At 29.7% G+C, this 27,080-nt stretch overlaps 2 protein-coding genes across 2 annotated transcripts; both read left to right on the top strand.

Moving 5' to 3' along the window:
• The first annotated feature begins 8,450 nt into the window (after window positions 1-8,450).
• Window positions 8,451-10,044, top strand: LOC137821242 (uncharacterized). The gene is made up of 5 exons (XM_068625742.2): window positions 8,451-8,664; window positions 8,765-8,814; window positions 8,944-9,028; window positions 9,422-9,483; window positions 9,604-10,044. The coding sequence occupies exons 1-5, from the start codon at window positions 8,604-8,606 to the stop codon at window positions 9,796-9,798; spliced, it is 453 nt and encodes a 150-aa protein (XP_068481843.1). The 5' UTR covers window positions 8,451-8,603; the 3' UTR covers window positions 9,799-10,044.
• Window positions 10,045-23,389: 13,345 nt separating this feature from the next.
• On the top strand, window positions 23,390-26,949 carry LOC137822773 (putative protein phosphatase 2C 27). Its single transcript, XM_090295797.1, has 4 exons — window positions 23,390-23,774; window positions 24,681-24,878; window positions 25,438-25,649; window positions 26,138-26,949. The coding sequence occupies exons 1-4, from the start codon at window positions 23,613-23,615 to the stop codon at window positions 26,697-26,699; spliced, it is 1,134 nt and encodes a 377-aa protein (XP_090151923.1). The 5' UTR covers window positions 23,390-23,612; the 3' UTR covers window positions 26,700-26,949.
• Window positions 26,950-27,080: the final 131 nt, after the last annotated feature.

Below are 27,080 nucleotides of genomic sequence, written 5' to 3'. Positions count from 1 at the left end.
ACTGACACTACTTACATATATTATGGTGTCAGAATCTTCTTCAATGAATGTAAATTGCGACTGTTATAACTGACACTACTTACATATAAAAACCGCCACTATTTACACTATGTTTAAAGTGGCGGGTGTTGCGGCGGGTAGCGTAAAACCGTCACATTAAACTTTGTGGCGGCCAGTTCTATGGCGGTTTGACAAACCGCCACAAGCGTATATTGTGGCGGTTATAAACGCCAGTTTATACGAAAATAACCGCCACAATATACACTTTTTTTTGTAGTGAATGGTTAAATAAGTTTTATGTTCTCAACCATATTTTGAATTCAATTATTTATTTTTAAAAAAATTGAGTATCTAATTGTTAATTGAAAACTTAACAACTTTATTATGATTTTGATTGATAAGAAATGATTAGTTAATATATTAAAATGAAGATGTATTAATAACAATGTGGTTACTCGGATTAAGTTAGATAGGCTAAGTAAAATATATTCCTATTTGTAAGTTAAGAGTATCATTGAAGAGAGTCAGAGTTAAAATGTATGAAGAGAAATAGAACAAAGACATATAGGAATGCAAATAGATAAAAAAAATAAGTAATGATTGCCTTTTTTTAATTATTGGAGAAATTATACTTATGTTATCTATAATCTATAATCTATATCTATATATAAAGGGGATTCCCCTTTTAACTGCTCTTAATTTTTTTTCCTATTTTATCCTTATATTAATATTTAATTTTATTATTGTATTATGGTCATTGTGTCATTTCTTATTTTCACTTTAACTGCTCTAAATTGTTTTCCTACTTTATCCTTGCTTAATATTTTGTTTTATCAATTTATTTTGGTTATTTGGACATTTTGGATTCTCTACTTTAACTGCTCTAAATTGTTTTTCTATTTTATCCTTACTTAATATTTTGTTTTATCAATTTATTTTGGTTATTTGGACATTTTATAATTTTAGAAATTAATAAAACAGTTTTTTAATTTTATTTTATTTGTTCTCACTACTTAACTGACAGGAAAGTGGAGAGAAATGAGTTACTTTTCTGTTTTAAAACTAATATTCTTCTTTATTAAATAAGCATTTTTTAATTTTAAAATTTTATTTTATTTGTTCTCACTTAATGGGCAGGAGAGTGGAGAGATTGATACGTTTTATTAGAGAAGAGTGGAGAGAGAGGGGTGAAATGTGGGTTTATGCACGATTACTTTTTTTAGGCAAAAAAAATTATATATAAGAAAACTATGAGAGAGGAAAAATATAGAAACATCTTAAAAACTATTATCTGATGTTATTTGATATTCTTTCTACCGAGTCCCAAGTGCGCGCAAATTCAATTTTGGTATTCTTTCAACAAATTCAATTTTGGTGCGTTTTCTTTCATATTTCTCAAGCACAAGAGGAAGAAGGAGATAGAGAAGAAGAAATCGAGAAGTTCCAAGTTGTGATGCTCAGCGTGAGCAAACGCCTTCATTGTTGACCTTTCCAACATCTAAATGCAAACGCACAGTCTTCCTTGGCTGCCACTATGCCTCCCGCCTCCTCAAAATTCTAATTTTGAGATTCTGAAACAGTGTATTACTGTTCCTCTTCACATTTCATCACAGCCACTTCACCATGCATTCGGTCTCCTCAATGCTTCAAAAACTCTAATTTTTAGATTCTCAAATGTGTATTGCTAATTTTCTTTATATTTCATCTCTTTTATTTATCTTATTTTGCTTTTCCTATTTCTTTAATATATACATTTTATTTTTTTCCAACAGGGATGTTTAGTTTATTTTATAAATTAATAACTTCAATTTCTTTACTCATTAAGAATCACATTATTAAAATAATATTACATTTGATTTATTGTGATAAAAAAATATAATTATTTAATTATTTTTAACATATTTAATTAAATATATATATATATATATAAAGGGATTATCCTATTTAACAGCTCTTAATTCTTTCCCTATTTTATCCTTATATAAATATTTGATTATATTATGGACATTGTTGTCATTTCTTATTTTCTCTAAAATATGTAATATATGTGGAGGAACAATTTTAAATTGAAATAGAGGTTGGAGACTTTTTTGAATTGAAAAAGTGGTTACTTTTCAAACAGTTGCCTAGAAAGAAGAATGTCTCTTCAAAATTGAGAGAAAGAAAAATATTAGTGGAATTACGGGAGAAGATGAACAGTTTTGAATTGCAAAAGTAGTAAAAACAGTTAATGCTTATTTAAAAAAAAAAGTAAATATGGATTATTAAAAGTAATCTCTCTACTTTAAAACCAGTAAATTACAAGTGTCATATACATTTCATGGAGGAAATTGTCATACAATAAGACTCTTATAAGTCTAATGGTTGGAATACAAAGATAAAACAAACACTAAATCCAATAATCTAGTGCAAATAATGCTTCTACCCAAAAGCCAAGTCCTATTTCTCAAGTGTAAGTGTGCTGTATTTTTTTTTTTAATACTGCGTTTACCTCCCATGTATAGCAATTAGTGAAACTAATTTATCAAGTAAAATAGTTTTTTTTTCTCAGCATGTAAAATAGTTATATTTTGTTGACAAAATAAGAACAAGAGAAGATAAACACGTAACTAAAATTCTGGAGAGAGAAGTAACTGGTGTAATCAAACATCACAACTAACGCAATTGCATCTACTCATTGACCGGTCAAACCTTTTGGGTTAGACCCATTCTCGTTCTTCTTTCCTTTTTTATTTTATTTTATTTATTCTTCTTTCCTAAGAAGTTGTATCTCTCTAACTTTCTTCCTCTTGCATTTTTGTAGTTTTCTTCATTTTAATTTTCGCATATTTAATTTTGAGAGCTTATCTTGCACTATTTGATGAGTTAATAATCAATTATAATTGAATACTTCTTAATTTAGAGTAAATATCTTTATGCTTTAACAATCTTTTAATTCATTTTTTTAATGTTTAACTTTAATATTGGTTTATCAGTTGAGAAAAGTGGTTATATTAACTAATTTAATCCTTCGTCAAAATTTAATTTAATTATATTGTCCGTAGGTCTCAAAATTTGTTGTTCTTGAACCCTCCCCTAGTTATTTCTTGGGTGCAAGTCACTTTTAGGAAAGGAAAGATATCCTTAATAATTGTAACAGTTTGAATTTGTGTTGAAAATGATATAAATGTAGAGATTTATGAGGTGTTATGTGTAGATTTCAATTGAAATTGAAATATAAGTTAACTGGGCTGTGGATAATCATTTTGGATTCACATAGTATTTTGTGCATGTTATAATGGAGAATCTTTTCAAATTGATGTTCTGAAGCTTATCAGGATCATTAGATTTAGTTGAAAATGATGCAGGTTTGAATTGATGTTCAATAATTTTTTTTTATCGAAAATAAGTAAATTTAATAAAATAAAATATTTGAAAGATATTTCAACCTTTCTATAAAAATATTCCCAAAATCATATACTATTAAGTAGGAAATGTTACAGACACATAGTCTATCCCAAAATACAAAGCCCATGGATTGTGGCCCAAAGGCTGACAAAGTCTAGGCAAATGCTTTCTACACCCAATCATTTTTAACCTGCACCCAACATATTTTTTTAATTTCCAAAAATGCCCTTAATTCCGGAAATAAAAATTTGGAATTGAAAATAATATATTCTGGAAAAATAAATACAGAAGTGGTTATTGAGTTTCGGAAATGAAAATCCAGAAAAAAATTAAAATTCTATTTCGGACAAAAAAATCTGGAATTGAAAATAATACATTCCACAGAAAAAAAATTTGAAAAAAAGATTATTGTATTTCAGAAATGAAAATTCGAAAACAAAAATGAAAAACTCATTCCAGATAAAAAAATCCGTAATATAAAATTTTGTTTGGAAAAAAAAAATCCAAAACACATATTCTGAAAAAAAATAAATTTAAGAACAATTTCGTCTTTTCCGCTGCAATCGGATGCAGTGATATGGTGCAAGAAGCAATTGCCCAAAGATACAACCATTTGTCACACAAAAACCAGAACATAAAAGATCCATGTACCTAAGCATAGCACTGTTCCATGGGATGCAGCACTTCACCTTCCATAACCATCATAATCCATCCATTTCTTCATGCGATTATATGACCAAACACAGAAATTTGGCTTACCACGTAGCTTTAAAATTTTGAATGGAGGGAAGAATGATAACTAAATCAAAGAATGCAAGAAGTAGATGAGAACAAAAAACTCGTTAAAGATGGTTGAGCCAGTTTTCGGTAGACTAAAGTCTAAATGAGAGGCAAAGTAACTTGAAATAAGAATCCTTCAGTATGTGTTTTGCATGAAACAACATTTATATTGCAAAGTGTCATTTTGTTGGATAATGTGTTTAGCAAAACAAGCATCCACCACCCAATTGTTGTGCTGTGTCAGAATCTTTAAAACCTCTTATTAATGATCATTAGATATATATACTTTTACATTATTTTTTTATCAGTAATAAAAAATAAATAAATGGGAACTACTTCAAGGGTAATTCAACCCTTATGCAAAATACACAAAATCCACTTCTAACAAATACCGCCAAACTAACTAACAAAAACCTTACCCTTATTAAAAAACCTGAAAAAAAAACTTCAAGAAACCATCCTAATACACACCTTAGGTTCCAAACACCAATTAGAATAGGAAAACGAAGCAGATCGAATTTTTACCGAAATCCAAGACCAAACATTTACTTGCACCAAAGCAAACACTTCAGACGCGTCCGTCACACCCCTTTTGAATATGATAAAATTCCTGTGATTCTAGAGTTCACTCACCACCCCAACCCAAATTGTGCTCCACACATCATTAACCGAATCTGAAGACAAGTTCATCCTGAATTGATCAAAGTTTGACATATGATCAATGTTAGACACAAACGATACTCCAAGCAACTTAAAACATAAACACCAAACACGTCAAGCAAAACTGCAATCGAAAACAAATGGCGATAAAACTCTTCCTCCTTCCCACACAAACAACACAAAGAATTTTCAACCAACACCCCTCGTCTTTCCAAATTGACCCTAGTAGCAAGCTTATTTTCAAGCGTCCTCCAAACAATAAGAACAACAGAAGATACGACTTTACACTGAATACCGGAAAAGAAACCACCTGATTACCCAAGGAAAATATTAAATAGGCATAAGCACCTAATAATTGTTATATTTAAACAACAAAAGAATATACATAAGTTGATTGTAGGGTTTATGTACCTACCCACTTCAAAATACTCAAATTTAGATATATTCTGATTATTTTAGATGTTGAATCCAATAGTACAGTATTCAACATTATCCCTTATTAAGTATTGTACTTAGAACGAAAATAAGTTAAGGTGTTGCAACTGGATATATATCTTTTATTGTTTAATCTTATTCATAGAAGTCCAAAAAACATACAAAGGGATAGTCCTTCAATTATTTTTAGTCACTATTATTATTATTCTAATTTTTTTACTGACTTAAATGTTAAAGATTTTTTTTAAGTAAATCTTTATATTTCACTAAATATCACCATAAAAAAATCTCTAACCTCAAAAATAAGATTTCAACTTGTGACTTCTTATTCAATGTCATTATGCCTTCTAATAAGAAGATTTAACACTTTATATTTTCTAAATTGCATTACTAATTTTAAGGAAAATCTCATTTTATTTTCAAAAAAGTCTAATTGGTATCGGGAGGAAAAAGTATTTAGGATTTACATAGTGAGATGACTAAAGTAAGAAAGTATAAATAGATTTAACCATTTTGATTTAAAGTTAGTTACTTTGTGGGGGTATTTTAATTCAAATTAATGGTAAGTTCAATTTTATTATATTTTTTTTTACAAATTTCATATTAAAAAAAAAGAGTAAATTCTATAAAAGTAAAACAGAAAAAATAGTGAAAAAAAATATTACTTTCTTAGTTGGTGTTATCCAATGAAAAGGAATATGGACGTATAAACAAGACTAATAACATAAAAGCAATATTTTGCTATTTTGGTGATAAAATTGACATGATATCTAGATAGCAATAGGAATTGATATTTTGTTGGATAATGTGTTTAGCAAAACAAGCATCCACCACCCAATTGTTGTGCTGTGTCAGAATCTTTAAAACCTCTTATTAATGAACATTATATATATATATATATATATACTTTCACATTGTTTTTTTATCAGCAATAAAAAATAAATAAATGGAAACCACTTCAGGGGTGTTTCAATCCTTCTGCAAAATACACAAATTCATTTCTAACAAATACCGCCAAACTAACTAACAAAAACCCTACCCTTATTAAAAAACCTGAAAAAAAAAAACTTCAAGAAGGTTCCAAACACCAATTAAAATAGGAAAACGAAGCATAGTGAATTTTTTACTTGCACCAAAGAAAACACTTCAGACGCGTCCGTTACACCCCTTTTGAATATGATAAAGTTCATGCGATTCCAAAGTTCACTCACCACCCCAACCCAAATTGTGCTCCACATATCATTAACCGAATTTGAAGACAGACTCATCTTGAATTGATCAAAGTTTGACATAGGATCAATGTGAGACACAAACGATACTCCAAGCCACTTAAAGCATAAACATCAAACACGTCAAGCAAAACTGCAATCGAAAAACAAATGGTGATAAAACTCTTCCTTCTTCCCACACAGACAACATAAAAAAATTTCAACCAACACCCCTCGTCTTTCCAAATTGACCCTAGTAGTAAGCTTATTTTCAAGCAGTAGGAACAACAGAATATCGAAAAAGAAACCACCTGATTACCCATAAAGACAAATATTAAATAGACATAACCACTTGATAATTGTTATATTTAAACAACAAAAGAATGTCGATTATGTAACTACCCACTTCAAAATACTCAAATTTAGATATATTCTGATTATTTTAGATACTAAAGTTGAATCCAATAGTATATTATTCAACAATATCTCTTAAGATATTAAATATTGTGCTTAGAATGAAAATCAGTTAAGGTGTTGCAACTGTAACAGGATATATATCTTTTATTGTTTAACCTCATTCATAGAAGTTCAAAAAACATATAAATATACATCAATACAAAGGAAGTAGCCCATCAGTTATTTTTAGTCACTATTATTATTATTATTCTAAATTTTTTACTTACTTAAACGTTAAAACAATTTTTAAGTAAAACTTTATATTTCACTAGATATCACCATAAAAAAATCTCTAACCTCAAAAATAAGATTTCAACTTGTCACTTCTCTTATTCAATGTCATTATGCCTTCTTATATAAGAAGACTTAACACTTTATATTTTCTAAATTGTATTACTAATTTTAAGGAAAATCTCATTTTATTTTCAAAAAAGTCTAATTGGTATAGGGAGGAAAAAGTATTTAGGATTTACATAGTAAGATGACTAAAGTTAGAAAGTATAAATAGATTTAACCATTTTGATTCAAAGTTAGTTACTTTGTGGGGGTATTTTAATTCAAATTAATGGTAAGTTCAATTTTATTATATATATTTTTACAAATTTCATATTAAAAAAAAAGAGTAAATTCTATAAAAGTAAAACAGAAAAAATAGTGAAAAAAAATTATTACTTCTCAATTGGTGTTATCCAATGAAAAGGAATATGGACGTATAAACAAGACTAATAACATAAAAGCAATATTTTGCTATTTTGGTGATAAAATTGACATGATATCTAGATAGCAATAGGAATTGATAGCTATATATATAAGCACTTAATGTACAATATTTTTTTTATAACGTTACCAACTATGTTAATAATTGAACAGTGTTACCCTTTTCCTTATTATTATACCTAGCTAGTTAGAGCAAGTGAAAAACTGTCTTGTAGAGGAGACCTATTGTCTAAAAGGACGAAAGAAGTAAACATAGGGAAAAAAAAAACCCTTGGTCATGTCATGTATCACAAAAGTGAATCTGATCACAGACCAAAACGCAGGTATCAGGGAGGGTTGCTGACATGGAACCCTACATTCGTGAAGAACAAGGAAAAAGAATAGTAAAACAAGGAAACTATAACATTACATAGTGTTCATAAAACTCTTCACAAACCAAAACACTCCCAAAGTAAATGTTTTTTTTTTTTTTAATTTAGAGCCCATACACTCCATCTTTCCTTTTTGCTGTTCTTCACTAACTCAGTGTTGTGAATATTCTATTGATCAAACTAGCCCGTGTTTGTTAATATTAATTATTTTTCTGTCGTTGAAAATATTGTTAACACCTAGACTGCACTTAAATGATTGGGATATCGAATTATATATAATTTCCTCCGACAAGGGTAGAAGACAACAATACAAGGGAAAACAGTGTGTAGAAAAATAGCCCTCCCAGTTTGAGTTGATGAACTTCAACTAAAGTGTGGACCCCTAGCCCCTACTCATTCATAGATATATAAATATAAGCATCCATATCCATCACTCACAAGTCACAAGTTGCAATTCATGATTAAATTTAAGCTGTTCAATCTCATGAACTAATCCTCCTGCTTAATTTGAATAGAAAAAAAAAGACCTGCAATTTCCACCTCCATCTATACTTCCTAACTTCTGGTTCTTCCCTAGAGTTTTCTTCAAATGAAGCCTTCTTTTGTGATTTACCTTCTGCTTTTGTTTCTCTTTCTCACCGATGCTCGAGGTAATTTTAAGTACTATGGTTTCAGCAGAACTTCATTTAGACCTTCTGCTATGTGTGTGATATATCTACTGGATTTCTAATGTTTGCCTTTGTTGTTCAGGGATTCGCTTGGAGAAAGGGTCTTTTGCAGCTCAGCAACATAAACAACACGTTAGTTATCATTGCTTTGATGTTTTACCTACTTGTGTCTTTCTATATATCTCTCAAAACCTTCAGTTATAACTTAAACATTTTTCCAATGTTAATAAAAAGCAAAAACAAAATCTCTTCTGATTGCAGGATCAAGAAAGCAATTTGTTGAGAAGAATTAATAGTGCTGCCAAGAAGGAAGCTGCTCTCTGCGAAGATGAACAATATTGTGCAGGTACCCTAAAGAAGAGAGCCTCTAGAGTATCCAGAAAGCCAAAAAACTTACCCCGTATTCATGAAGATTATAGTGGACCAAGACATCATAGACCTAGACACCATTAATATTTTAGCCACAGAAATTCATTTTTCTTTGTTATTGTCTTATAATACCAGCATTCTTCTGAATCTTACCTACAGACCTTGTATTTCTTGCTTCGGATTCCACCCGTCCCCAAGAGGATATCTAATTTTGTTACAATTTAGAAAGAAAAATGAAAACAATTATTCTCGTCCTATTTTCTTGTTCTGAACTAAACCTTTACAGTGTATTTTGCATTAAGAAACATGCAAGGAAATTTAGTCCTAACATGACATCTACCACCACATTGCTGTTCTTATGTTGCTGCAGGAAAAATAAAGTTTAGGAAACTTGGTACTTCATCAACTTCCTCAATCCGAGATATTTCAAAGGTTGGATTATATATACATAAGAATGGATACATGTTTGGTAGTTAAAATGTGAACTCAAAAGAAACCTTGGAATTCTATCTTTTCCTATTTATGATTTATATACATTTCCTCCATGGACAGAATGTGAAGAATGAAGGGAATGAAGCTCAAGGCCCAGAAATTGACAACACTATAAATTATAAAGGAAATTGGGAAGGAAAGGAAATATTTGTAAATAAACAGCAGGAGGTTTCTCATGAGAACTATCTGGACCTTGTCGACATTGCTGGCATGGACTATTCTCCCGCTAAGAAGAACCCTCCCATACACAACTAACTCTTAGGATCATCAACAACAAAAATGGTGCTGCAGTGTTTTAGGTCTAAGAATGATTTGTAAATCTTGTTATTGTGTGTGTTTTAAGACCTTTGGTAGATAATTTTATGAGCGAGGGAGCATGAAATGAATGCATTGTTCCTTATCAGAGATGTAATGTAGGATAAATTACACTCTTTTCCAAAAGGATATTTAAATTACAGTCTTTTTTTTTTTAAATACAAGTTTCTCTTCTTTTTATGGATACAGGTAAGTTAATTGTATTTAAATTAATTATTTTAATGTAAGCAAACTTTTAAAGATTTTTTTTTTCTTGTTATGCTTGACATTAACTACTAAATTTAAATATTTACTATAAATTTTAAGGTTTTGGAAAATGAAATAAAGATTTTAATAAAATTTTAAAGCTAAAAATAAATTAAAGTATTTGAAAAATTTAAAGTTTTCAATCTCCTACTAAAAAACAAATTTTAGTGACAATAACTATTGAAAATGATCAATCCATCACAAACTTCGATGGATTTTATGATGTAATTGTAAAGTTTGGTCCGAGTGTTGATTAGAAAATAATTATGAAGAATTTGGTAATAAATTAGTGACAACTAGTCCACCACATTTTGGCATCACAAATTGAATAAAAAAATAGCAATGTTCTTTTGTTATTGTTCTCAATGGTTCAAGGTTGGTCGGATCCTGAATGAGCTCCTAGCGGTCTCCCTTAGACTCTAGTTATTCAAGCTTCAGAGAACTAGGGACTCCTCCTGTGATGACAATCCGACGCTCAAGTCAATAAGAACACAAAATACTATTTATATAGTGCAAAGATGCGAGTTGAGGGTACCGACCTCAAGCGGGCGAGAACACACACATTAGTGACGATTATAAAAAAATGTTATCACAAAATTTGTCACATAAAAATAAATAAATAATGTGTCCATGAACTTTTGATTTAAGCAATTGAAAATTTCCAATGGTTAAAACTTCTTGTGCATTTGCTTAGAACCATAGTAAGGTCACTTTAAGTGGCATACCTCAAGAAGGCATATTGTTTATGCTTCAATCAACTTTAAATGTGTTGGGCCTATCGTGTCACCCGCTATCGGGCCGCTATCGGACCACCCATAATATATAGTCCCACACACGAGTTGGTAGTCTCGGCGTGATGGAGTGTGTTGGAGATCTCACATCGACTAGAGATTAAAGCCTTTCATTGTATATAAGTGGGTGCAAATCTCATCCCATGAGCTGGTTTTATGGGGTTGAGTTAGGCTTAAAGTCCACTTCGTAATAAAATGATCTCATCAAAATCAAAGCAACAACACTCGAACATAAATCGTGCTCATTTTATATCAACTTCAAATAAAGACACTTATATGATCATTTTCTTGTGTTTAAGAAAGATGTGTAATTCTATTTTTTCTCTTAACCAAATCGCTCAAACTAACCTAGAATTTACATGTAAGTGAGAACATATCCATGATTTCACTTAAGTAATATCAGTCAAAGCGAAAAATAAGGGATGCATAAGTGATGAGATTTTTAAAAGTTCAATTGCATATTAATCATTGTAGGAACAACTATGGTAGAGTCTTAAACTCATTTCACAAACAATAGACTTAGTATTTTTATATTGTAAAGTCAGACTACGTTCAATTCTTAATCAACTTGATGAAGTTCCACTAGGTAGATTGTGAGCACATTTTTACTCAGTTAGAAAATTTAATCTTAGTTTTTTTTGGACTGTAATTGAGAATAGATATAATGTTTTAATTGTAAATTATTTAATTGGGTTTAATTGGACCTTAATTGATATTATTGATTAAATTCATATTTTTAAACCCATCAACTCACTTGTCTTACTTTGATGACATCTTGAACTGAATGTGATTGTTTCCTGTTATTACAATGGTTTTGGAAAGTTAGGCGAGCTTGATAAAGGAATAACAATACTTTGAAGAGTGAAAAGCTAAGCTGATATACGCAGTAAACCATCTAGCTTGTTCAAGGCTTGTTGGACTATTTTATTTGGATTCTTCTGCTAAAGACCAACACTAGCAAATTGGGATGCCTCTGAGCCTGATTTATCAAAGTCCAAATTGCTTATCTAAGATAGAAATGGAAACAAAATTCTAAAAAATAAAAAATTGGAGAATAAAATGTAAAGAATCCCATAAACAAAATCTACTAAAGTTGGAAAAAGGGCAACAAGATCTGAGAAAAAGAATTGGAAAACAAAATCTCTAAAATCACTTTCTATCTATTTTTAATGAATTTTACAAAATTGGCTCAATAGTTCAAACTGATCAAACACAATGTGTTTAACATGATTAGCCTTTAGTATTCAATTCTTCATTAACATTTGCTTACTTTCGTGTTAGTTTGGTTGCATTAATGTTCCAATTGTTCTCATTTTGCCTTTATAGTTTTATTTCATTTATGCACTACTCTTTCATTCCAATTTCACTTTACATACTAGTTACTAGTTTCCAATTATTTCAAATCTTTTGGTTATAAGTTTACCTTTCCAATTGTGTTGTTTACAATTTCAACTACTCTACTACATTCTTTAATTTCTTTTGTTGTTAGTGTTGTTGTTTTGATAATATTGTTCATTGCTTCCAACTTTATGCAAGAAAAATCCATAAACTCCATAAGATATATCCCTAAATTATTTAGTTGGTTTAGGGTTTAGGGTTTGATAAAAAGCTTTTTAAGGAGATCCACAACAAGGATGATTGTCATATGATGGACATCCTCTAGTGCAAATGTTATCAAATGTTAAGGACAAGGCAATTAAGATCAAAATTTTGTAGGATCAAGTGAAAGAACTGAAACATGTGTCTCGTAATAGTGTCTGAACATATTTTTTCGAAAGTTATATTGGTGTACTTTTAAACACATGTGAACTTTGATCCTTTGAAAATGAATGTGTTTTTTTTCTTATCATAAGTTTGTGTATTGTTTAATTGTTTAGTTATTTTATTAGTAATTATGGGATTAAATTAAATTATTAAAACAATTTTAATTTTAAATATTATAATATATATTCAAATTACAAATTTACAACTAATACGTATTATATTTCATTATTTATTATGATAATTAGAATAATGGTCATTAATAATGGCATTTACATGTACTTTTTGACGAAATTGTTGTCCATTAAATAATTACGACATTTTTAACTAACATAAATTACACGCTTAAAAATGTCATTTTATACCAGGTGTTAAATGATGGATGCTACGGTGATTCGCATTAGACTATCATATTATATTGTGGTGGTCAGATCTATGGTAGTATGTGGAACTGCCACACGCATATATAACGAAGTTTGTAAATGACATTATATACAAGAATAATTGTCACTGCATACACAAATTTTTATATTGTTTTTCTTATTCAATATTTACAATTTTATTATAGAGTTTGTTTTTTCATGTATATTTGCAACAAATGTACAAATAAAAATTGAAAATAGATAAATAATTGAAATATAAAATATTGTTTGTACTACTCGGAGGCTGAGCACCCATATACACGTAAGCACTCGATTAGTCGGCCTCTTGGCCATCCCATACCATATTCCATAAATTAGTTACCAACATCACTAAACAATCATTGCGTGATAATTATACAAAAATTATGATCAACGGACAATTAACTTCATTGGGCCATATCCGTCAATTCGTACACCTTGAGGCCCAAAATTGTCGTTATAAATAGATAACTCTCTCTAAGAAGGAAGGTAAGAAAATTCGTATCGTGAACGTTTAGCACTCTAACCCTTGAAACTAACTTGAGCATCAAAGTGTCATCGTCGGTACCCCTACCGAGAAGATCGAAAGGACGACAAGGCGAAAAACTAAGAACAAGGCAGAAAACTGAGGATAAGGCAGCAAAGTAAGGAGAGTTTTGTCCTTATAAGAAAAGTCACATTAATTGTTCAACCTCTCAAATTCATCAATATATAGTACAATAGTCTTTGAACATTTTGATGTTATTGTAATATTTTCTTGCCATATCTTATTATTTACTATGAAACTTTAATATATTGATATAGATAATAATGTTTTTTTTTCTTTTATTATTGTACAATAACAAAGTTTCAATGATCAAATTATACATTATCAAATCAAATGCTGAAACTTATCAATTTAAAAAAAAAAAAACTTTGGAGTTAAGTTCTTATTATACTTAACATTTGAACATTTATGGTTTAACTAAACTATAGTTTAGACATGGTGATATTATTTTTGAGAAATTTGGTTTTTGAACTTACTGATATTTTGTTATTGGATTTGAATTTAATACTAGTTACTAATTTTTACCAAATCTCAAATGAATCAACTAAGCTAATTTGAAATACTTGTTAGTAAATACAACAAATTTGGTTCTATTTATGATATCTAGAAGAAATTTTTAGCAATCAATTTGTTTGGTGAATTGTTTCTAGTGGTAATATAGAATCCAAGCTTATGGTTATTGTGATAGTCCTATTTATAGATTATTTCGCCATTCGCATGTTTTATGTTGTAATAGTTCTATTAAGCTTTTGTTCACTACGACTACAATTAGAATATAAAATTATTGGAAAATAATTACTGGTGGCTTCCACAACATGCTAAGTCATATCCTATGAATTCTCCAAAGTTTTTGCACCTATATGGTAACTTAGAATAAGAAGTAAAGATTAGATAATTGTGAAAAAAATTGTGTAAGATTTCAAGGAAATTTATCTCAATGAGAAAGAGATAACCCTCTAAATTTAAACTTAATTCATGGTCAATATTGTACAACTTTAATTAAGTATAAATTGAGTTCAATCATTATGAATTTTAACTGGTAAAATCACACATAGAACTAAACCTGAGATCAATATCAATCTATCACAATTTGTATGCATTCCATTGTATGGAATTAAATAAGTTCAAAAACTTTCAACGTGCCCATGAACATTACATTTTGTCTAAACTTTGTTTCCAGCTATTCGTTTTTCTTTTTCTTTTTCCTACACATCTTAATTTGATATTATAAAATAATATACCATAATTCAATTATAAAATTTGATAGTTACCATTTCTTCATGTATACTTGGATTATAAAATATGTAATATTATTAAATATATATCATACTTGGATTATAAATTATAAAAATGGGTTTTAGACGGTGTTTAGTGAGACTTTGGAGCTTTAGATTACTTTTCATGATCTAAATCATAAATAGACCACTTATGGTGTTAAAGATTTTATTTGTACCGTCAGGACTAAACGTATCCTGTGTGTGTCAAATTCTGGTACCAATCCATTGATTCATTTAGGTGTACTTATTAAAGTATGTATTAACATTTATTAAACTTCATGAAAATTAGGTAATCTGGGTGTGTTAATAGCGACACTCCAACAATGAATGATTCATCAGATATTATAAATAGACACTACAACCAAGATAAATGTATGTCATTATTACAACTTTTATTGTACCTAAATACTAAGCACTTGCTTGAACATTAGAGAAACTTTTGCAGGTGCTATACAGACTGAGAGTCGAAATCCAAGCAATCGAATAAAGGACGACGAGAGAGACTAAAGGATGAGATACAATTGTTCAACCGGTGGATACTATTGTCTCAACCCCTTTTACAACAACAATATTTATCTAAAATTATTTTATATTTGAATCATACAATCAACCAGAATTAGAAAATCATTACATAGAAATTAAATTTAGAACCAAAAAAATAATTCGTTTCTATATTAACTAAATTAGATACTATTTTAGAGACTAAAAAAATTATTAATATCTAACTTAATATCTATTATTGATAAATAGTTTTTAAATTATTATTTAATTAGTTAACAACTATTTAGATTCTAAAGTTGGTAACTAATTAGATATCAATTTAAAAATTATTTATTAATAAGAGTAAGTAATCTAATTTTTAAAATAATATTTAATTTAGTTAATATAGTAATTCATTATTTTTTATTGTTAAAATTGATTTATATTTAATAATTTTTGTTAAGTGAATATTTAGGTTTAATTAGGATTATTTTGAAGAGGAGTTGATGAAAGGAATTGATGGTGAAATTATGTGTTATCTGGCGGTAGGTCCTTGAAAGGAAAGGAATTTGTAGAAGGGTCCCATAAGTGGCATCCCTATGTTTGTAGGTAACCCATTTCAATTTGACCTACCTATGATTGATTGCTCATTCTTGCACGAGGGTTCACATGTTATGTTTTTTCTTATACACACTGTTGTTCCCCGTTTTGGAGCTATCAAAATTGGGTGGAGAAGGATAAGGAGAAGGGTAAACACATTTAGAATTCCTTCAACAAATCTTTCACACCCATCACCCAACTGTCATAATAACTGGTGCCATCAAATTCACTATCTGCCCCTTCTGTGCTCATTCTTTCTAATTTAAACTAAAAAAAATAGTATCTTTGTAATTTTGGTTGGTTTCACAGTTATCTACAACAATATTACTTACTTATGTACTGAGTAAAATTATTACATTTTTATAATATAACGTAATTGTGAGCTTGTATTTTAAATAATCATTATTTTCAAAGAAAAAAAAACAACTATTTTTCTTTCAAAAAAACTTTTAAAAACTCTAAATTCATTCAAACATATCTAAAGCTATGTACAAGGACTGATGTAGGGTATGTGTAGCCTATGACTTAAAAGAATTACTAGTTAAATGAAACTTAAATGTGCCTGAATTACGTGTAAATTCTAAATCTAGAATTCTTGAGGAGTTGTCCAAAATCTAAACTAAAATAAGGAGGTACATTTAAAATTCAAAAATAGGATAAAAGAATATTTTTATGTTCTTGCTTGATTTTTTTGGGAACATGCTTCCCATGCTTGAATCGTCATTTTCTTGCTTCCTAAAGAACGTGTCTTCCTTGCCTCCTTTGCACTCCTTAGCCCAGAATTTGAATCCATAATTGGGCTTGGAGGTGTGGCCCAAACCATCAACATGGTGTGTCCATAAAAGAAAATCGCAGGCTATTTCTTCCTGCACTCTAACAAATATCTTCCTGCACCACATCATTTTTTAAAAACACTGTTTTATCCTTTTTAAAAATAACTTTTGGATTTCTTTTTCCGGAATATTTTTGGAACACATTTTATTAATTATGGATTTACGAATCCAGAAATCAAAAAAATATGTCCTGGAAAGAATATTCTGGAATGTTTTTTTGTCTTCTAGATTTTCTATTTTGAAAATACCTTTGCTTATGGAATTTTTTTTCTGGAAACACTTTTTGCCTATGGAATCCCTATTCTGGAATAATTCAAAACCGTGAAAGGGTAATTTTGATATTTCAAAAAAATAGGGGTGCAGGAAGAAGCTCCCAAAATCTTAAAGAATTATAACTACAAGCTCATCCTAATTAAAAGGGAAAATAGAAAGAAAAATAATCTAAAGCAACACAAAACAAAGAAAATATGGTGTTGACCAAGGTCTTGACTTTGTGGTATGCTTATGGTTACCCTCGTGAAAGATACCAGTCCTTGGTATTCTATTATGGACCCGCTCATGTACTCATCCTCCTCACCAAGTTGGAGAAAATTCACTATAAATTGACAACACTTGTTTTGAAAAAAAGTTAGATCACTCACATGAAAAGAGTTAGATTTAGTTTTTCTATATGTAACTAATGAATATAATTTTATTTATATTTAATTGTTTTAATAGTAGATTTTTTAATTGTAATCTTGGATAAATTCACGGTTTTAATTGAAATTTTTCTAATTGGACTTATTTGGGCCTTAATTGTTATTTTTGTTAATTTTGTGTTTTTAATCCAAATTGCTTCTTTAAATGAAATCTGAGATAAAGAATTAGATAATTAAATTTGCAGATATTTCAAAAAAAAATAAAATTGAAAGCAAATCTTCTGCAATATCTCTCACAGTAGTGCTAAAATTAATTTCAATGAGTATGTAAATTTGAAGAAAAATTGGAAACAATATATCTAGAAGAGAAACAACAATAAAATTTGAGACTGATTAGGAATGAAGATATCTTCTTAATAATTTGAATTAGGAAAGGAAACATATGATAATTGTAAAAGAATATCATGAGGCAGATTTTGAATCAAATTTTGTACAAGGAAAATAAGATTATAAAAGAGACTTCAGAAGAAGAATGGAGGAGCATCATATGCAACACACTCTAACCTAGTTTTATTTTCTTTTTTGTATTTTTCTTGTTTTTGCCTCCGCATGGAAGGCTAAAACCCTTTGGGTCGATTCATTTGTAATTCCCTATTGAGGTATGAGGTTCTAGTCAATAAAGTTTCATTTTTCAATTCTATATAGCAATTGTTTTAATCTTCTAATCTCCTAGAAATATGGTTTTTTGAGTTGTTGTACTTGAACGCATGATTAAGAGTTTACCTTGTCTTAAATTTTGGTTTCTTAGTTAGTTCGCATTGTTCTGATTAATTTCTTGGGCACATAATTTAAGAGAGAGGAAAAAAACATCCCACGAGTACACGCATGGATACAAGTGGATATTGACACTAATGGAGAATACACTTTTTATGACGATTAAAATAAGTCTTTCTATGTCGATTTTAGACCCATCATAGATACATGCGACATAGAAAGTCTATACTTTTTATAACGATTGTATAACTGTCATAGAAAATTTGCTTCCTATGTCGGGTATAAAAAAGCCATCATAGAATGTGTTTTTTATCACAAATAATATTTTAACCATCATAGAATGTGTTACTTTCTCTGACAAATAATTTTTTAACCGTCATAGAATGTGTTACTTTCTATGATGGTTAAAGACAAATAAGTAAAAGTGTCACCATAAATGAAAACATCTAAAAATCAACTCACACCAATGAAGTCCTGTTTCTCCCCATTGCTGAAGGAAGTGTTGGATGAAGCACACGAACAACCACCTCCTGGGTTGGTGCCAATCCCATTATCACTATGTCTTGAGGATATGGACCATGCACAATGGAGAAGACGAGGGATTTTGGAATTGGAGGTGTATTTGAAGCAGTTAGAGTTGTTGCAGGATCAGATCAAGGCTAGATTGGAGGAATTGCGATCTAGATGAAGATGATGTATAAACTAAAACATCTCCCAGATGTGCAGAAACAACTTGTGCTTTATCCAACACCAACAACTTCAATGAACAGTAATAGCTATAACAATTCTGTAATGTTTTTTATGTATCCAAAATGGTCCAATCTGATGTGTCTTTTACTTGACAATCCATATAACCCCTTTTCTATGCCACATAAGCACCACTTGACATCGTTTGGTGCGATTTAACATAAATGATCATTTTGGATACATTTTAAAAAACATAGGGACCAAATTGATATTTTTAAAAAAACCACTATACTAAATTGAATATTGCTCCTAAATGTAGGGACAAATAAGGTAATTATATCTTATTTTTATTGTTATTGCTAATTTTTCTTGTTTGAAAATAGATTTTGAACACTGATTTACTAATTTCACTATTGGATTCGTTGGGAGACGACTTAAGGTCATCTAACTACAATTATATTATCATCTTTTTGGCGTTTGACACACTATCATTGCATTAGATGGACTATGTTGGAATCACTTTAAGTTGACTGCTAAACGAAAACTATGAATCACAAAATTTTTGGACATGTTTTGTCATATATAATAAAAAGAAATGTTCTCGTAAGGTTTCTAGAGTCTTAGCTATCCCAAAAGGGCTCATTAGTCCTCCTTCATGAGCATCTCTAATAAAGGATTGTCTAAAAGACCCTTAGGAGACTAAGTCTTTTTTTTAAAAAAAAAAAGAATTATCTTATAGGAAGAAATAATTGTGTACTCTTTTTTAGCACTCTGGAAAAATGGTAGAAAAATTAAGATAATCCAAGTACAATTCCATGATTTGATTAAAACACATGAATTTAGTTTCTAAATGGTTTAGTAATATGTATCTCCTCGATAGACAATCAACCATAATATTCGTCTTGCCTTGCTTATGTTTGATAACATAAGGAAATTATTCTATAAACTCTATTCATTTAACATATCTCTTGTTAATTTTGTTTTGTCCTTTCAAATATTTGAGAGATTCATAATCATTATTGATCACACATTCTTTAGGATTACTACCTTCAATTTCTCATTAAATGCTATGGGGTGACTCTCTTGAAGAACAACTTCAATGCCAACATTAGAGGCACCAAATTTAATCTTAAATAACTTAGAAAGGTAAGGTAATGTTAAAATGGATGCATTAGTAAACTTTTGTTGAAGTTTTTCAAAATCTTTGATTTGTGCATGACCCTATTTGAACAATATATCTTTCTTTACTAACTCATTTAAAGGTGCAACAATAGTACTAAAATCTTTGATGATACAATTGTAGAAACTTCTCAATTTATGAAAGCTTTTCACCCACTTAAAAAGTAGAAGTAAACTACTTTCTTATTACTACCATGCCTTCACAATCCACATAAACAGTCTTAAAACATATAAAAAGTCTTAGGAAGACTACATGGTTTATAGTAAAGACACATTTTTATTTGTTTGCAAACAAAACACACATACTCTACAAAATTAACATTATTTGTCATAATAAAATTGAGGAAGATTTTTAAGGCATCGACAAATATTCACATGATACAAACAATGTCTTAATATAGATTTATGCATAAGACACTGGTGGTTTAATCATAACAAATAATATCATATTTTAATGTGTTTAAATATTTTAATTAGTGTGAAATAAGTATTCACATTAAACTCAAGCTTAGAATGCTAAGCAGATTTGTTGAAGTCTAAGAACCAATAAATTTAAAACACTAGACACTCAAGTATATGAGAAGTAGATACTAACAAGTTGCAATCGAAGATTTGAAGATGCAAAACACAAATAACAGCAAAACATGTTGTAGTTGAAGACTTAGAAGATGTAGAGACAACATGACGCAAATAACCTTCGATGTGGTACATGAATGTTCAACACAAGATGCATTACAAAATGAGAAACATCTAACAATATTTTTATGAAACCAAAAAATATTTTTCAAACTCTTTGAATTCTATAATTCAAAAGGTATTTTCAAACCAATAATACATATTTTAAATTCTAAAACTGGAGTATAATTTATGTACTAAAGAATCAAACAACGTGAAATATTAGGCGTTGGATTGAAAAATATTTAACAGGTTTAGGTTAATTTGACTGTAACATACTGTAAAGTATACAAACAAAAATGACTATGCCTAATGTCTCATTATTTTCTGAAAAATATCTAATGCTCAAATTAACCGTTAAAGCGTCAACGAAAACATGATGATACCATAATTGAAGCATTGCAAATTGCTTAAAAAAATACAATGCATCACTTTATAGCTGTTGCATAATATATTGCCAAAAGCTGAAACAAATATGAGTGATGGTTTAAAAACATAACCAAATTGCAACTTAACATACCAACACATTCAAACTGTTTGTAAATTCATTTCTTGCTGCTTTTATTAGAAATGAATTCAGAGAGCTCTTAATTTCAAACATTAGAAACAACTAAATATCTTTAAGCAACTTAATATTTCAAAACCTAATTTAAATTCATATTATTCTAAATAAAATTAGTGACTAATAGATAAACAAGATAAATGAAGGAAAAAAAATGTAATGACTATTAAGTTCCCCTGAGGATAATGTTAATGAGGAGTTTGAATTTGTGATAGAAAGTTTATAATAGTTTATCTCCCCACCCACCTAATTTGTAGTTGTGTTTAGTACACAAAAATATGTACAAAACGTGTTTCAATAATAGCTTCAAAAATATGTTGAAAACGTGTTTCAATATATAACTTTATTAATATTTTTCATTATTATGAAAGCCACGTGTGAATGCCTGGAATTATTGAAGTTCTTTGCTGGCTACCTTATGTGCCCGTTCACCTACCACCACTCTAAACAATTTTATTTTATTTTATTTTATTTATTTATTTACTTATCAATTAAGTCAATTCATTAATCTTAGAGTTTGTGTGTCATTCTTCATTTTTCTTCATAAGTTTTTTTACACATTTTTCTTCAAGTTAGAAACAGTTTTATTTTATAATATATAAGACGGGTTTTAATTAATGATTCCTTATTATTAATTAAATAAATAATTGCCGTTATGAATCCTCGTTAGTGAAAAAAATTATAATATCCAAATTCTTAAATAGTTATTACTTACCCTTTTATGAAAAGTCTCAACTACCGAAGAAAATTTCAATAAGATTAAACAACATTATTTCCTCATGTGATGCAAAGAATATAAAAAAAAAAAAAAACTTGTTCCACGTTCTTTTACTTTTTTGGCTTATCATGTTACTTCCTTATTGCTATATCTTTTTTCTAATTTTAATATTAAATACTAAATGAATATTTTTTCTTCAAAATCAATATGTGTTTCTTAATTATTTTAAGAATACTTAATTTTAACCAACATAATACGATATTTAGAAAATAAAAATAAAAATAAAATAATATTCAATTAACTAAACTAATTTTTTATATTGTTTAATTAAAAGCTTCTAATAACTGTAGGTTTTACATTTGTTCTTGTTTTGTTATTTTACGGAATAAAATATTATTATCTCACTTAAATATTTAAATTGCTATTTAACCACCATTCTAAATCACATAATATTTAAATTGCTATTTAACTACCATTCTAACTACCATAATATTTAAATATTCTTTCCTCTTATAATTACTGAATTTTGTATTCGGTGTCTAATATTTTTTTTCTTTTGAATATTTTTTATCCTGATAATATTTTTATTTTATTTTTGTCCTTAAAGTGCTACTAAGGCATGCTATTTAACTACCATTCTAAATCACAGTTGGACAAAAACAAAATAAAAAATTTAGCAAAGATAAAAAAGTAATTAAAAATTACTATAAAAAAAATTCTAGTAATTTATCAAAATGAAAGGATATTTAAGTTTTTCAAAAATATTTTTTATGCTATAAATATTCATGTAGTACACGTATATTTTACTAGAAAATGAATAGGGTATTATTATACCAATAATAAAAGTATACATTAAAATATAAAATTAGATATAATTATATTTTTAATTTAAAAATTATTAAATTAATTTTTTTATTATATTTTTTTATTGTTATTAAAATGTTCTATTGTGCTGAACATTAAACATTTACTATATATATATATATATTTATTAGTTATAATGGTAAAATAATAATTTTAAGAATCAGTAAACTTATTATAAATAAAGTTACATAATTGTGAGATAGACCAATGATATAAAATACTTTGATGGTGTAAAAGATTTTAGATGATCAATCAATTCATAAGAAATATTTTGATGTTACATTCCTTGTTTCTGCTATGTGTTGTTTAAAACAATTTTAATTGATGATTTATCATTTATTATTTAAATGATGATATCTTATTTATGTCAAATATCATTATTAAAGAAATAAAATATACTAATTTATTTTGAAAAGGTAGAGTAAATTAAGAATGGACAAAAATATAATAAAAAATATTAAAGCTTTATTTATTTATTTTGGTGAAAGTAAATGGAATGAATGATGATGGCATTGGGTACGTAGGCGTAGAGAAATATTTTGATAGGAAGATGCGTAATAAAAGCAGCAACCATGTAACTCCATTTTTAGGCACTCTTTCACAGAAATTTCTGGAGTTTTGCCTCAACCTTCTCTTTCTCCCTCTCATTCACACTCAACACTCATTTCACTTTCTTCTCCACTTTTAACATATCCTAACAATCTTCCTTCTCTGTTGCACCATGTGTGTGCAGGATGCAGAGAAAGATAAGGATAAAACCTCAACAAATTCATGGCCTTTGCATTGTCACCTTTTGCTCGCCTCCCACATGGACAAAACAAGATCTTTTTTCACAACTTCAACTAATGACACCACTCATATCACTGTTCAAAGTTCTATTCCTGTGAGTATATTGCTTTTCTATCTCAAACTTCTCCCTTCTGTCTTTTTCTTATGTGTGTGATAGCTTTGTGGAAACACTTTTAGTCTAGCTCAGTTGTGTTTTACATGGCATGAAAGTTGTTGTTAATCTCCTCTTACCGAAGTTCTTTTTTTTTCTTGCTGTCCTTTTTGGGAGACATGGATTTTCTGAATTTGACATCGGTTTGTATCACATGCCTTTCATCAATGATTTTAACGCTTTCTTGGTGGAAGAGAATCTCCTAGCAAATGAAACATGACTATGATACATGGTGTGTGTCTAATCTAGTAATATTTGTTTGGATGCGACAGAATTTGACAGTAAATGCAAGCTTTTTTTTTCCTTCTTTAACAACCATTTTTCCCCTTGGGATGGAGACTTGAGCAATGATCTGATCTCAGGGTTGTGTAATTTTGGATTTTCCTCTCACGTGATTTTGAAGGGCTTGAGGGTGTCAAATATTATAAGTGGTTATGACAGAAATTAGTTAGTTCAGTCGGCTTGGATTCATTGATTTTGATGCACTGTAGCTTAATTATTTGTGAAATCATTGATTGTGTTGCCGACTGAATCAGTTTGCATCGCTGGCTATTAAATTGTCTTCTTTTATTGTTGTGTTCCTTTTCCACTTGATTGTTGTCCACAGAATTTGTTAGTGTTTTCCGTGAGCATACCTTTTTTTGTGATGACTTGATATAACTTCAGGAATAAGCCCAAAAACAAAGCTATTTTGAGGCTCAATGTTTTATTGTGTTGTGTGTAAATTAGGAGTATTTCTCTTACTTTTCATTGCGTTCTTGAGTTTACTTAGCAGATTCAATTTCCTGAGTTATCCACTGTTTTTACTTCTATCATCTTGATTCCCTTTTTCTTCTGTGGTGCATGTAGCTAGAAAGCATTTATGAGGACGCGGTGATTGCAGACAAGAAACAGAATCAGATGAATTTGGCCCCGGCTCTTCGGTCTGGAGAGTGGTCTGACATAGGAGAACGCCCTTACATGGAGGACACTCACATATGCATTGGAGACTTGGCAAAGAAATTTAGTTATAATGCACTTTCTGGGGAAGCTGTTTCCTTTTATGGAGTAAACTATTTACACTATTATGCTAATTGCTCCTTCTCACGAATTTCAAATTAATGTTTCAATTCTTCTTAAACTATTTTTCTTTTTGTGATATTGCATGGATAATTTAAACATTCTTGATCCATCACACTATCTTGGCTAGCTAGCAAGCAAGTCTTGAGGGGTTCAATGCATCCATTGATGAATAAATTAAAATAAGAAAATCTCTTATAGATTATTAAATGGCAAAAACCATTATATGATGCTGGTAGATTTTTCTTTTCTTTCATTTAACTTGCATTTTCTACTAAATACTTAAAGTAGGTCACAAGATTCAGTATTGAGAAAGTCTTCATGTAGGATATTTAATGTTGAGATCTGATCTGATCTGACCTATTATTTATTGCATTGTCATCCCCTTCCCTCTCTTTCCCAGTTTTAGTTCTATAACCATTTTAAAATCTGACTTGACAAAATGTGGGAAAATAGTGATCTGAGAGGACTAATGTTTCATTTTGTGAAGGAAGATATGCAATCTTTCAGGGTTTGACGTGTGAAAGGAAAATGGTCCAATGTGCAGGTATTTGATGGACATGGAGGGAAGAGTGCAGCACAATTTGTACGTGATAATCTGCCAAGATTTATTGTTGAGGATGTTAACTTTCCTTTGGAGCTTGAGAAGGTGGTCAAAAGGTCATTTTTGGAGACTGATGCTGCATTTCTAAAGTCATCCTCTCAAGAGCCTTCACTTTCTTCTGGTACAACTGCTTTAACTGCAATTATATTTGGAAGGTGACCACTTGTCTCCACTGTTCTTTAGTTCTTAAGAACCATGGCATATATTTTCCCTCCCACATATCTAGTGACATTTTCATAGAACAAGTGTAGCTGCGAAAGTGGCACATTGACATTCAAATCAAAGGGGGTGCCTGATATCAACATCATCTCTTTTGATTTATACTTGTATGAATCTGTGCCTACTCTGCATCCCCCAATCCTGTTAAATATCACTTAGGAAGAAAGTGTTCACTTCTTTTCATTTTTTTCTATAATTTTTTGTTTTCTCCTCTCGGTCCATAAAATCACTACAAAATAAGGGTGATCCTTTATTGGCAACACATCAGACATTCAAAAGCAGAGCTACTTTTGCCCCACTAGATTTATGTATGATCCATCCAGTTTCATCAAAACATTTGTTATGGAATAGATCTATCTATGTGCCTCTTTTTGTCTCCTTATTTGTTGCTCATATACATAGCCCTTTTCATTGTTTTGTACAGGTCTTTACTTGTAGCTAATGTGGGAGACTGCCGAGCTGTCTTGTCCCGCCATGGAAGAGCCATAGAAATGTCTAAAGATCATAGGCCAAACTGTGTCAATGAAAAGACACGGGTTGAGTCCCTAGGTGGCTTCATTGACGATGGTTACCTGAATGGTCAGTTAGGAATTACTCGCGCTATTGGAGATTGGCACCTTGAAGGAATGAAGGAAACGAGTGAAAGAGGAGGACCACTGAGTGCTGAACCTGAACTTAAATTGATGACATTGACCAAAGAAGATGAATTCTTGATAATTGCTAGTGATGGAATATGGGATGTTTTTAGTAGCCAAAATGCTGTGGATTTTGCTAGGAGGAGGCTTCAAGAGCACAACGATGAGAAACTATGCTGCAAGGAAATAGTGCAGGAAGCAATCAAGAGAGAATCAACTGATAACTTGACAGTTGTGATGGTATGTTTTAACTCAGATCCTCCAACACCTGTGGCTGTGGAAAGAACACGAGTAAGAAGAAGCATATCTGTAGAAGGACTTCAGAATCTTAAATGCCTGCTAAAAGAATAAAGCATTTTTTGTATGCAAATAAATAGTTAAGCTGATTTTTTAGAGATGCCACTATGTACAGATATTCATCCACCACACAATTATCAGAAGATTGACCTAATCCTTGCCCTCTCAGATGAAGAAAGAACAAGGCGTGGAATAATATTGTAATAAGTTTACTTCATTACAATTTTTTTTTCCCAATATGTTTGGAGAAAAACAATGTAACATTGGATGATATGATTAAATGTAACATTCTACTTTTACGTTTCATCGGCTTAATGATTGACAACTGATTACGAGGGTCTAGCTTCTCATTTCAGATGTCCTTCACACGGATGTAAGCATAACAAGATAAAAAAAAAAGCTACATTTTCCTTAAATCTTTTGTATATACTGTTG

This window comes from Phaseolus vulgaris, chromosome 9 (genome assembly GCF_051622355.1).
Source record: "Phaseolus vulgaris cultivar YP4 chromosome 9, ASM5162235v1, whole genome shotgun sequence".
Classification (NCBI taxonomy): domain Eukaryota; kingdom Viridiplantae; phylum Streptophyta; class Magnoliopsida; order Fabales; family Fabaceae; genus Phaseolus; species Phaseolus vulgaris.
The sequence above is the reverse complement of the archived record's forward strand: the minus strand, read 5'-3'. Positions and strand labels throughout refer to the sequence as shown.